This window comes from Tachysurus vachellii, chromosome 15 (genome assembly GCF_030014155.1).
Source record: "Tachysurus vachellii isolate PV-2020 chromosome 15, HZAU_Pvac_v1, whole genome shotgun sequence".
NCBI classification, from domain to species: domain Eukaryota; kingdom Metazoa; phylum Chordata; class Actinopteri; order Siluriformes; family Bagridae; genus Tachysurus; species Tachysurus vachellii.
Genome location: NC_083474.1, coordinates 5823434 through 5836363, shown reverse-complemented (window position 1 = coordinate 5836363; position 12930 = coordinate 5823434). Strand labels below are relative to the sequence as shown.

Here is a 12930-nt window from a genome sequence, read left to right as displayed (position 1 = left end):
TTAATGAAGAACAAGAAGTTTATTCCAGCATAGCAGTGACAAAATACCTGACGTACTTTGGGTTCATCGGAGTCAATAAGAACCCAGAGCAAATCCTGCTCAAGCATTATATACAGTTTTCCCTTTTGGTAATTTAAATGAAGTTCCGCTTTGAATGTGTGTTGAGTGTAAGAATTGAATGTCTCCCAAATGGCTGGGCTACACTTTGTTGTCTAGCTGATTGTCTTTAAATGTTAATCATGGTCACGTACACCTTGTCTTGGTATTGTTACAGTTGTTATCAACCAAGTGGTCACTTTAAATGGTAATCGCGGCCACGTAGACCTTGGCTTGGTATTGTTACAGTTGTTATCAACCAAGTGGTCACTTTAAATGGTAATCGCAGTCACATAGACCCTTTGTTCGTGGTGAAGCTTAATGTCCTGCTGCCGTTCCCATATTTATAATTGAATCAACTTTATACGTTTAGAGTCCTAAACGTATTACCTTATGATACTTAAACCTTTTTAGGAATGAGCTCTTTTAGATGTGTACCTTGGAGTGGAATTTGGGTGCAATTTCTGTAATTTCTTACAGTCCCCCCTTTGATGCTTTTGGCCCTGAAGCATCACATCACTTCCTTAATACAGATCACACCTCCCATTTTTCGGCAGGTGCCCAGTGTCGGTGAAGCCCTGCCTTAGGTTGTTCCCCTTCGGCCCTCAGAGAATCTTACCCGTCATAGAAACTTCACCTCACGCACACTGGTTTTAGCTCCATTCCATAAGGCAAACTTATCACAGGTTTTCTTCTTAAAATTTGGTTCTATGTAAAATATTACTTGGGTTTGGAGCAGAGACATTCAGAAACCATCACAGCCAACGGGAACGTCCCACATTGATCATTGAATTATCTGCAATCTGTCGTTTCAATATGGTACACATACAACATAACATCATGCATTGACAAAGAATGAGAAAGATGCATACACACACAGCAGTTTTGAAAGTTACATCCCAAATCAGATCAGAATAGGCAATAACCAAATCACCACCATGCATTTGTTTAGTCAAAACATTATCTTTTCCCACAAGACCTTGTTGAGCTTTAACAATATGGTCGTCTTTTCTCTGCATTAGTGACATTAGCATATTATCCAACTTTGGTAACTCAAAATCAAATTCTGGGATATCTTCCACAAAACCTAGTTGTTCCTCTGGATCAATTACATTGTCTGTAGGGTGAAATTTACATATGGAAAGTAATTTTCCTATGAACCAAATTGAAATGAAACAAACCGAATACAAAGTAAAGCATCATTACTCGGACAAAGTGTTAACATTTGGTTATCATTAACAAAGATAAAAAAAGTGATCAAGAGTTGTGGTGACATGTTTTCCTGTTTGAAACTATTACTCTTGTAAAATTATTGTGGACGTGTTAGATTAATTTCACGAGCCTCATAATTGGTGTGGGGTGCCCCAGATAATGGTTTCCAAGGCATCAAATGTGCAAATTAAACCAATGTAGTTCTGTCCCAGCGTTCTATGTCCAGTCCTCGCCATTCTCTTGATAGTAACTGTGTGATAAACCTAAAAGTCCTTAATGTCCATTCTTTAATACATTCTTCTGTAATATTCCCAAATTGTCCATGTTTAGAGTCCTTTCAAACAATTTTCCAAATCCTTTCCAATCCTTGAGATTATTTACTTGAAGATATTCTCTGAGGAGGTGATGAACTGGTTGCAACAGCACTGTGATACCTTAGGAACGACTTGAAGATGTTCTCTGAAGAGGTGATGAACTGTTTGCAACAGCACTGTGATACCTTAGGAACACTGTTGTCAAGAAGACCTTATACATTCCTGTTACCCTGTTCATCTGGGTTTGGAGATCATGCTGTAAGGTTCACCAAGACCGGAACATGGATCCATTGTAGATAAGCACTTTGGGACAGCGTTGGGCTGGGCACTGCTGTCACGAGAGCTGCCTTTCTTGTCCATCCCCACATCTTTATTTCTTTTTGACCTGAAAAACACTTGAAAACATAATGAATTTATACCCCCCCCCCTTTTTTTTAACACAGCACACAAAAACATTACAAACACATACAACATAAATGACTATTTACATGGACCATATGACTGACATCAGATTTTTATGATATTAATGGATCTATGTGGAATGATCTCTTACCAGGTTGTTGGTTTTTAGTTTTGTGGCAGAGCTTATGATGTGAATCACTGCCTAGTCTCTCACAGTGAGCAGACCATGGGCCCTCATTTTGGTAATTCTTTACCACAACGTCATCACTACTTTCAAATTTGTGATGGTGCACATTCTGACCAGAATGCATTTTGTTTTTCTGACTTTGCCAAATTTGTTGAGTGGCTTGGTGAAAAACAGCAGGCAACGAGTTACACAGATTTTTGAGCTCCTTTCTCAATCTGTTTACTGTAGCCTGTAACTGGTTTAAATCTGTTTTGCGGCCTGTTTTCTTAAGGGAAAATTTGCATTCCCTTGAAATATGTCCCTCCTTGCCACATGAATAACACACCAGGGGGTTATCAGGGTTACGAGAGGGTAGTCTTTCCTTTCTATCTTCAGTAGTGTAGTTCTCGTTTTTCCAGGAAACCTGGCTGGCTCTATTCTTATTGAGATTTTTGACACCTACTGCTGACACAGGATGGGATCTCTTTGCGTTAGCATTGTTGTTGAAAAACTGTGTCATTTTAGCAATGATGTCGTTATAATCAGAGAGATGGGTTACAAACATTGACACAGCAGAACGGGTGAGTGAATCACATTTGTTAATCAAAGCAGATTTAAAACTGACATCATTCGGTGTGATGTCAGGATTGCCACTGAAAGTTTTAAATGTCTCCAATAATCGCTCTGAAAATGCCATGGGGTGCTCCCCTTTCCTCATGTGCACATCCGATATTTTATCCCAGTCAACTGACATTACACCTAGGACTTCAAGCAGTGCCTGTTTCCTCTCTAACTTATTGGCAGTTCTAGTTTTGACTTTCTGATTTAACGCTCCAGACAAAGTGTCAGGCAAACACACAGTTAACAACACACACGCATCACCATCTGTAAATCTGTAAATGTCAACATATAGCTCGAAAACCTTTAGAAAGTCTAATGGATCTTGTTTGGCAGGATCAAATTTACCAATACTTTTAATCACAGCTTCGAGCTCATTGGGTTTAAACCCTCTGACCATAGTAGAGGTCACTGGTTCCTCCGCTCCTTCATTAGCACGCATAGTTGTAGTCAAGTGAACTGGAGCCATGGGGAACTTAACTGTACAGTCAGAGTATTGACTGCTGACTGAATGAGAATCTCTTTCTGAGTTCTCATCACTGTCTAACATTTCAGGAACCTGATTACTCCACATGCCACATACAGATGTCTTACTGATGCTAGTTTCAGTTGTGCTATTTTTTAACAGGAATTGACAAGCAGACTTTGCTTCCTCTAAATCTTTGAACAATGTTTCCACAGATGAACTAAGCATGCTGTTGTTAGTTTTAAGGCGTGCAATTTCATTCTGCATCCTAATCTTTTCTTCTTTCCAGAGTATTCCATTAATCTGGTAATCTCTTTTAGAGATAATCCCTTCATCTAGTCTAGATTGCAGTTGCTCATTTTCAGCCTTTAATGCATTTAAAGTCTTTCTAGTGACTTTGTACGATGCAAGAACTGCCTGCAGTGCATTGGCAATCTGTCCTTTTTTGTTCTTGGGCATTTTAGGGTCATTTTCAAACTTAGAAATAGCCCACTCATACGGTTTATCAACAATGTTCTCTATTCCATCAAACATTCCCTGAGAACCGTGTTTAGTGATGTACTTAACAATCAGCTGTTCCATTTTTACAAACTCACAGCTTTCCTTAAATCTTAGTCTTACAACTATACACAATTTCTGTGACTACAGGTTGTCTAGTTTAACACTGTCACAGTACGTCGGACAAAACCACAGTACGTCGGGTTTTATTTGTTATATTTTAAAACAGTCTTCTTAGCCACAGCACTTTTGGACTTAAAACGTTAGTTTAACACTGTCACAGTACGTCGGACAAAACCACAGTACGTCGGGTTTCTTTGCGTTAAAACCTACCCGTTTACATAACCACAGTACATGGACTTAAAACGTAAGTTTAAAACACTGTTACAGTCTGTCAGACAACACCACACTACCTCGGGTTATTGCTTTAAACTCTACAGAGCCGCGGTGCGTCGGGCTCTTTACACTATCACTGTTTCACTTACTTTAGAAACACTTTTAGCTATAATTCAACTGCCACACTGCGTCGGGCTGATTCAGTTACTTTAGAATCTTAACAGAATTATAACAACCACACAACAAGTTTCAGTTCCTTTAGAAACCTATCAGCTTAAGCACTTTGCTTCAGTTACTTTAGAAACAACGATTCACATACAACTCTGTCACCACACTGCGTTAGGGTTAATTCAGTTCCTTTAGAATCTTAAACAGAAATGTACAGAATAGGCTTAACAATAATAATAACTCCTCCTGCTTATGATCAGTAAACTCTACTCTATGTTCTATTCTACACTAAAACATTTCTTTTCTAGGTTTTTTTAAACGAGGGGGTTCCCTGAATCAAAAACAGCGTAAAAGAAGAAAATTCCGCTTTTCTTACCTTTCCCCACTTTTTTTTTTTTTTTTTTTTTTGGAATCCTCGCTGGGTGGCTCGCCAATGTAAGAAATAAAAAATGCGTAGTGTAAAAATAAGACGATGATGTTGAAGATCTTAATGAAGAACAAGAAGTTTATTCCAGCATAGCAGTGACAAAATACCTGACGTACTTTGGGTTCATCGGAGTCAATAAGAACCCAGAGCAAATCCTGCTCAAGCATTATATACAGTTTTCCCTTTTGGTAATTTAAATGAAGTTCCGCTTTGAATGTGTGTTGAGTGTAAGAATTGAATGTCTCCCAAATGGCTGGGCTACACTTTGTTGTCTAGCTGATTGTCTTTAAATGTTAATCATGGTCACGTACACCTTGTCTTGGTATTGTTACAGTTGTTATCAACCAAGTGGTCACTTTAAATGGTAATCGCGGCCACGTAGACCTTGGCTTGGTATTGTTACAGTTGTTATCAACCAAGTGGTCACTTTAAATGGTAATCGCAGTCACATAGACCCTTTGTTCGTGGTGAAGCTTAATGTCCTGCTGCCGTTCCCATATTTATAATTGAATCAACTTTATACGTTTAGAGTCCTAAACGTATTACCTTATGATACTTAAACCTTTTTAGGTACCAAAGTGCAGTAATATCATCCTTGGTGCCAGTATTTGGTTACGTTGAGCTGAACCACGTCTCCATCAGGTTTAAACAGAAGCTTGGTTGAAGGTCGATACAGTGACATCTGGTGGCACGTGTATGATTTATATGTCTTGGTTTAAGACACAGTGTATATACAATCTCCTGTAAAATGCAGAAACACATCTCTGACAGTGCAACTTCCCCATTCATTTCAAAACACCATCCTTAAAATTGTGACTGGTGCAAAAATTGTTCAGTCTTTGGGCTTTTACACTTTACTACCCCGGGGAAAATATCTGGCAATCGACACTCAAATGGTAGTTATCTGTCCACCTGATGGCAGATGCCCCGTGTTCAGAATTCACTTTTCATTAAGTGTGACGTTAATAATAAGCTTATTATTATTATTATTATTATTATTATTATTATTATTATTATGTTGGCTTGAAAAATCCTACATTCTGTTTTGCTTTATAAGCTTATTATTATTATTATTATTATTATTATTATTATTAGTCAATTTTTTAATTAATTGCTACTCCTCCTAGAACTTTCGAGCCACATGCACCAAAATCGAAATATGTCGGCAATTTTTTAATTAGTTGCTATTCCTCCTAGATCAGCGGTGCCCGATCTTATCCGAAAAGGGCCCGATGTGGGTGCAGGTTTTCATATCAACCAAGCAGAAGCCACACCAGAGTCTACTAAAAGCCAAGAACAACTGATTAAACACGTGGAATCAGGTGTGGCTTCTGCTTGGTTGGAATGAAAACCTGCACCCACACCGGCCCATTGTGGATAAGATTGGACGCCGCTGTCCTAGAGCTTTCGATTAGTTTTCTAAGCGATCCGCATTCCGGTACCCCTGGATCTCAAAGTAACCTATTTATACATAAAATCCCATTATAAAATTTAGAGGTTTATAACTCTGCAAGCTTTCTAGCTATCTACACCAAACTCAGCCAGCGTCTTTAGGACCTTACTCTGGACAAAGGTTTAAATTAGTGGACCTACTGGCCTTTCGGTTTCCCTGCAGACCCGCCACCCAAAATAAAACTTTCCACAACATTGACATGTGACGTATCAAAACACTGAGGACAACGAGGGGGATTGCGTCATACTTGGTCGTATGACGTCACATATATGTATGACGTCACATGCAGTCCCGCCCCCAAAAAGATATCCAGATTCGCAGAATTACCACAAAACGGACTTTACACAAACGTATCCTTTAGTTTTAATGCACGAGTTTTAATCTAGTATTTAAATGTCACGCAACATAAAACACACATGTTTAAAAAAAAAACACCAGATATTTTGAGACGGTTCAGTATTTTATTTATATTGCCATGAACAAAAATTAGGTCTGCCTACCTAAGTTCTCTGTGTTCTCATGCAGTCCAACACTCGCGAGATCAACAAGGAGAGTAAGTTAAGGAAACATGGCGATGTCGAATTTATTAAAGGTAAGACCTTACAGCTCGATCATCACTTAATACGCTTCAAATAACCGTTTGCTGTCAGCACTGTAAACTGTTTCTTATCGGGCTTTATATGTGAGAATTTTGATCGGGGACCTTCTTGATAAACCACTTTCAGCCAGGTAGTTGACTAAAACTGATTAGCCGAGCTGTTTTGCTAGTCATGGAACGAACATCAACACTGTTTTTTTCTCCCACCTGTATTCCGGACAAATGTGGCATTCTTCGCTGTGATTGGTTACACGTTCTGTGCTCATGGTCGTGAGCAGAAATGACTGACCAATCATATCGCCGGAAGATGCCTATTTTGGAATATGGGTAGGAATAATAATGCCGCACAGCTAGCATGTTAGCATGTAAGCTCACTATTGGCCCATTTTAGCTATGTAGCTAGCAAACAGTGATATAATTATTTGTATGATTGACGCTTTTAGCTAGATTGTTTCAGTCGTGTTTTTTTTTTTTGCTCTGTAAACCAAAAGGGCTGTTTTTACATCATTGAACGCAATTAGTTTGGATGTAGTTAATCTGCAGTGGACAGTTAGCTGCACAGGATGGACAATCATTTGATGCCGGTTAGTAGCATTAGCATGCACAATTTATCAATCCGAATACAGGTTTCGCATAAATTACATCTTTAAGGGTGGATTTGGCAGATATACGGTTTATTTTAAACTTTTTATTTTGTGTCTGGATGTAAATGTTAGTTTGCTAATACAGAGTTTCTCTTCAGGTTAGCTTGGTTAGCTTAGCTTAGCTAGCTAACGCCTCCGCTGCTCTTTATATTTACAGAGATTTTAAGAAAAGTTCATATTTAATGCTGCGGTAAAGATTATTTTTTTTTAAAAAAAAAAAGACCCTCTGCATTCGTAGTTGTTAGATTAACGGCTTTTGGACACGATTAATCGAATCAAGTTGCACCGTCAGCTGTCACCTTCTTTACATTTCTATATTTGACAGAAGATTTTATCCCAAGTGTCTGAAGGAGATTAGATTTTAAACACAAAGCTGGTCAAAGGGGTTTGATTTTAAAGGAAAACTCTACCCTGAAACACTTTAGGTATATTTTGAATACAATACCTGTGATGTGTTTAAGTGGTTCAGGTACAGATTTGTTGATCGTTGTTGTATTATTGTTGCTCTTGTGAGAAGGTGGTTGTGCACCGTGCTGAGGTCACAAGAGGGGCAGATGGAGAATATGAGAAAAATAAATGTCAGCAATCCTAAATATACGTGCTACTGTGTCCATCTGGGATTTCATGATTTTGCGAATACAGAAATTAATGAAAAATTGCTGTTGTGGTTTGTTGTGGGTTGTGTGACATCGTCACAAGACTCATTCAGCCAAAGCCATGTGAATCAAACATTTTTGTACGTTTTTCCTGTAAAGTTATCTCATAAGTGTTTTCACCGGTTGGTGTTTAAAAGAAGAATCGTGTGTTCTGAAATTCTGTCAGTTTAGTTTTACAAAAAAAAAAAAAAGGCTGAAAAATACTTGAGGCACTGGATAACAGTCAGATTTTACTGTTTTTATGTGGAAATAGTAGGGTTCAACAAATCCTGAGCTTAATGTTAAAGAAAAATGCAGTGCAGCGATACAACGGTTAACAGCAGACACTCCAGTGACTGAAGCACAATGGTCTTGAACGTGAAAGATGAAGGCTTTGGATGCTGATCGGTTTGAGGAGAGTGTGAGCTGAGAGAGCTGGACAGACTAAATGATTAAAGCTCTGCTGCATCACTCTCTTTAGGATGAGGTGAAGCAAGAGCTATTGTCTTTGGGATGTCAAACATCTCAACGAAAGAAGTCTAAACCAAAAAATAAATAAATTCTGAATTTATTTCTGAAATAAATCTGTCATGGAAGCTTGCGTGTTCATTTTATAGATTAATATGTAAGTCGTTCAGGGTGGACTTTTTCCTCTTTTATGCCTCGGCTCACTAGTGCCAGATCTGGGACTTGTTCCAAAGCTGTGCATCAGAAAATAACAAATCTGATCTGATTCTGAGCAGATCCCAGCGCTTCTGATTTTGACTGACACGCTGCAAATGAACACAAACTGCCTCAAAGCTTACTGCTATTTTTTTTTTGTTTATTTTACAGAAGTCAGACGGTGTCTTCTCTCCCGAAATAGAAATTGGAGTGTTATTCAAAATACAGCTACAAAAAGGATCAGCACGCATTAGTGCATTAAAAAAAATTGCTGTATACTAACAAAACTGTTTTGATCTTTCCCAGAACAAAGGGTCCCTCCAGTTTGAGGACAAGTGGGATCTGATGCGCCCAATTGTCCTCAAGTTACTTCGCCAGGAGTCTGTAACCAAGCAGCAGTGGTTCGATCTTTTCTCGTAAGATTGATTCATTGAATTTGTTGCTGATAATCAGGCTTCATCTAAAATTCAGCATGAAGCATCAGTCTCAATGCTCTGCCTTTTATGCTTTTTCTTTCTGCCACAGAGATGTTCATGCAGTCTGTCTATGGGATGACAAAGGCCCAGCAAAAATTCACCAGGCTCTGAAGGAGGACATTTTAGATTTTATAAAGCAAGCCCAGGCGGTAAGGAAGCGCTTCATCTGGGGTTTTTCTTTATTCAGGTTCAAGCTACACCAAGCTAGGTTCACATGACCAGGTTGATCATTCAAATCAGACCAGAACCCCTTCTGTATGTGGTCCTGTATTGGATACAGCTCCAACAAGCAGCAATGTGACATAATTATCACAGAATTCATGTGGCCTGTTCCTAATATTACTGCACAAATCATACAGACCTGCCTCATCCATCCTGATGCCCTACTTCTGGTTGGCGTCTCATCACTTGGAGGTCACTCATTGCTGCTGTGGTAGCTTTGCCTGGACACCCTGGAGATACATAAGATAACTGTGGATAATACTATTTGCAAACCATGAGGATGTCTTAGGTCTGTAATTGCCACAATCTGAGACTTTTTGCACTCAAGTCTCCTTCATTCAACAGTTCTTTAATACATTTTAATAAATGTTAAAAACTTAATCACAGTTCCTGGTCTCACACTTATAATCTTACTCTCCAGTGTCAGTATATTTCTGTAAAGCTTCTCTGTGACCCGTATCCAGGTTTAAAAGCACCGTACGAAGAACAGCAACCATGGGGACTATTTTCAGTGGACGGGGAAATCAGTGATGCACTCGATATTTAAAGGACTGAGTTGTGTTCGAAGCAGTTCCTTAAAACAAATGTGGCTACACCGATGAAGAAATATTCTCCTATTCATAGACTCAAGTGAATTCCATAACACAGCAATCCCACTGCTCCTGGCTCCTGTCCTGTACCCACTCATCACTCAGCAAAAGCTAGCCATCTGGCCTTTTTCTTCACCTTCTCAACCTGATCATGTACAGCAACAAGCTGAGAAATCTGTGCTGAAGACTTGGACAACTTGGAATTTTCAGTTAACTTGTTTCTTATCATCACGAGAGAGAAAAAAAAAACCAAGAAATTCTGCAGTGAAGCCCGTAATGTGAATGAAATGAAATTTGATTTAACAAATCAATAGAAGCGCGATAACTATCTTGTAAAACCAGTTTTATGTAAAAGAGATCAGATTAACGCAGGGACATATGACCAGGCCACATGACACACACGTCTGGATTTTAAGGAAAAACAACCCTGTAGTTAATAGTTAAGAATGTTTTAATACAAATACCGCAATATTTAGGGTAGGGGGATTAAACTTTATTCTTGACTGTTTTGAATGTTCTGCTCATCCTTATGATTGTATGAAGGTTTTTTTTTCCTCTCCGTGCTATATAGAGAGTGCTCAGTCACCAAGATGACACGGCCCTCCTCAAGGCTTACATTGTTGAGTGGAGGAAGTTCTTCACTCAGTGTGATATACTACCTAAGCCATTTTGCCAGCTTGAGATCACGCTAATGGGGAAGCAAGGAAGCAACAAGAAGTCCAACGTGGAGGATAGCATAGTGCGTAAGGTGAGCGTGAGAGAGAGCGCGAGAGACCGAGAGCAGTCAGCTCGGTGTTTCTGCATTACTTATCTGTGATGACACTTTTTTCACTCCTCTGTCAATTCCTAGCTGATGTTGGACACTTGGAACGAATCCATTTTTTCCAACATCAAGAACAGGCTACAGGATAGTGCAATGAAGCTGGTCCATGCTGAAAGACTCGGAGAAGCTTTTGACTCTCAGCTGGTCATCGGGGTGCGCGAGTCTTATGGTAATGACACACACACACACACGCTTGTATTAATTGTGTTGCAGGATATTTTAAACTGCTACAACACCTCCAGTATTAGAGGATTAAGGTCAAATCTGTTTTTTGCTACAATTTTTTATATAACCATGCCTTTTTTTGGGTTAATGCTGCTATATTTATTATGTAATGAATAACACACCAGATCAGGCTATTATACAAAAATAGTACACACTAGGGAGGTGTGATGTGGCACGACACGGAGCAAAGCCGTGAAGCGTCTGCTGCACAAGTCATGAAACTATAGCAATAACGTATCGTAACATATATATACTGCGGTTAGGAGAACAGAGACAGGATATGTACGAGGATACGTGTAAACCGTTTTGAAACCGTTTTGCAGTGAACCTGTGTTCCAATCCTGATGATAAGCTGCAGATCTACAGGGATAACTTCGAGAAAGCCTACCTGGACTCCACTGAGAGGTTCTACAGGACACAGGCTCCTTCCTACCTACAGCAAAATGGAGTACAAAACTACATGAAATATGTAAGAGGTTTAATGCAGCAGATTAGGATTCTATGCAGACATTTTATTGTAAATTGTGACTCTTTAATAGTGACAATAAGGTATAGCTTCCTCCTTGGTTAAAGTTGGCGTGACCGATGTACCTTTCATGATGAGATGTAAACAACATGGGGTTGTTTTAATGAGGATGGATGATTTTACAGCATGAAATTACGATTCAGCATTCAGAAATATATGACAGTTTCACTTTCAAATCTGAAACGTCCTCACATTTTGTGCAGTTTGTATGTAATTTATGTAACGCAAGCTAGCTAACTTAGATAATGTTAACGATGAGCAGATTATTAGCTCCCAAGTGGCTCAACAGAAAATCGCTGTCCATGGCCGTAAGCTCTCTGTATCGTCAGAGCCAGCAGCACTAAAAACTCATGAACGTCTGTGAGCTCATGCACTTTCATAGAGAGTTCACCTGAACGGGTTACGCTGCAATGTGATGCAGCATGAACAACAGTTCAAGAAGATCCATTCGGCCGACTTCACATTTCCTGCACGTGTTGTCCTCGCCCTCCATAGTTGGTTGCTGTTGAGCGATAAAGGAGACCTTTGTGGCGAACGGGAATTAGCCAAAAATTACCGAGAAAATAGTTAACTAAATTAACTAAGTTACTTTAGTAGCTTTTAGCTGGCTTGCTAGGTAGTGCTCATGTTACCTGCAGTTCAGCTCTACAGTAGATGCAAGTCGATAATTGAACATAGTGACGACTATATCAACTATATTCTGAAGGATAGAATGATGTAGGTGAAGAGAGTAATAACTTATGCAGAATTCATCGCTAAATACTCTTGTTAAATATTCTGGTAATGTATTTAAGCGATTCCCGCCTCCGCCTTGTGTGTGTGGAGTTTGCATGTTCTCCCTGTGCCTCGGGGGTTTCCTCCGGGTACTCCAGTTTCCTCCCCCGGTCCAAAGACATGCATGGTAGGTTGATTGGCATCTCTGGAAAATTGTCCGTAGTGTGTGATTGCGTGAGTGAATGAGAGTGTGTGTGTGTGTGCCCTGCGATGGTTTGGCACTCCGTCCAGGGTGTATTCTGCCTTGATGCCCAATGACGCCTGAGATATTTCGGATAAGCGGTAAAAAATGAGAGTGAGAGTGTATTTAAGCGTTGTACACTATGTATCTATGGCCTATAAGGTTTGTGGAAACCTGACTGTGATGCCTATATGCGGTTCTTCCACAGACTGTTGCCCCAAAGTTGGAAGCACACAATTATATAGTGTTATACAGTGTTTGTATACTGTAGCAATAAAACTTTCCTTTCAGTGGAATTAAGGGACCTGCTCCAGCCCTGTTTCAGCATGACGATGCTCCTGTGCACAAAGTGAGCTCCATTAGGATATAAAGATTGGGTAAATCCCCAAAGCTATTGTCAATTAGAAAAACTAATGG

The 12930-nt window shown here is 39.5% G+C and overlaps 1 protein-coding gene across 1 annotated transcript in view; it reads left to right on the top strand.

Annotated features, from left to right (window-relative positions):
- Positions 1-6590: 6590 nt before the first annotated feature.
- Positions 6591-12930, top strand: part of cul5a (cullin 5a) — a 17724-nt gene continuing 11384 nt past the window's right edge. Inside the window, exons 1-6 of the mRNA XM_060887906.1 lie at positions 6591-6748; positions 9003-9112; positions 9222-9321; positions 10556-10732; positions 10835-10976; positions 11356-11501. Of these exons, the coding sequence (XP_060743889.1) occupies positions 6725-6748; positions 9003-9112; positions 9222-9321; positions 10556-10732; positions 10835-10976; positions 11356-11501 (699 nt within the window). The 5' untranslated portion in view covers positions 6591-6724. The remainder of the gene's footprint in view (positions 6749-9002; positions 9113-9221; positions 9322-10555; positions 10733-10834; positions 10977-11355; positions 11502-12930) is intronic.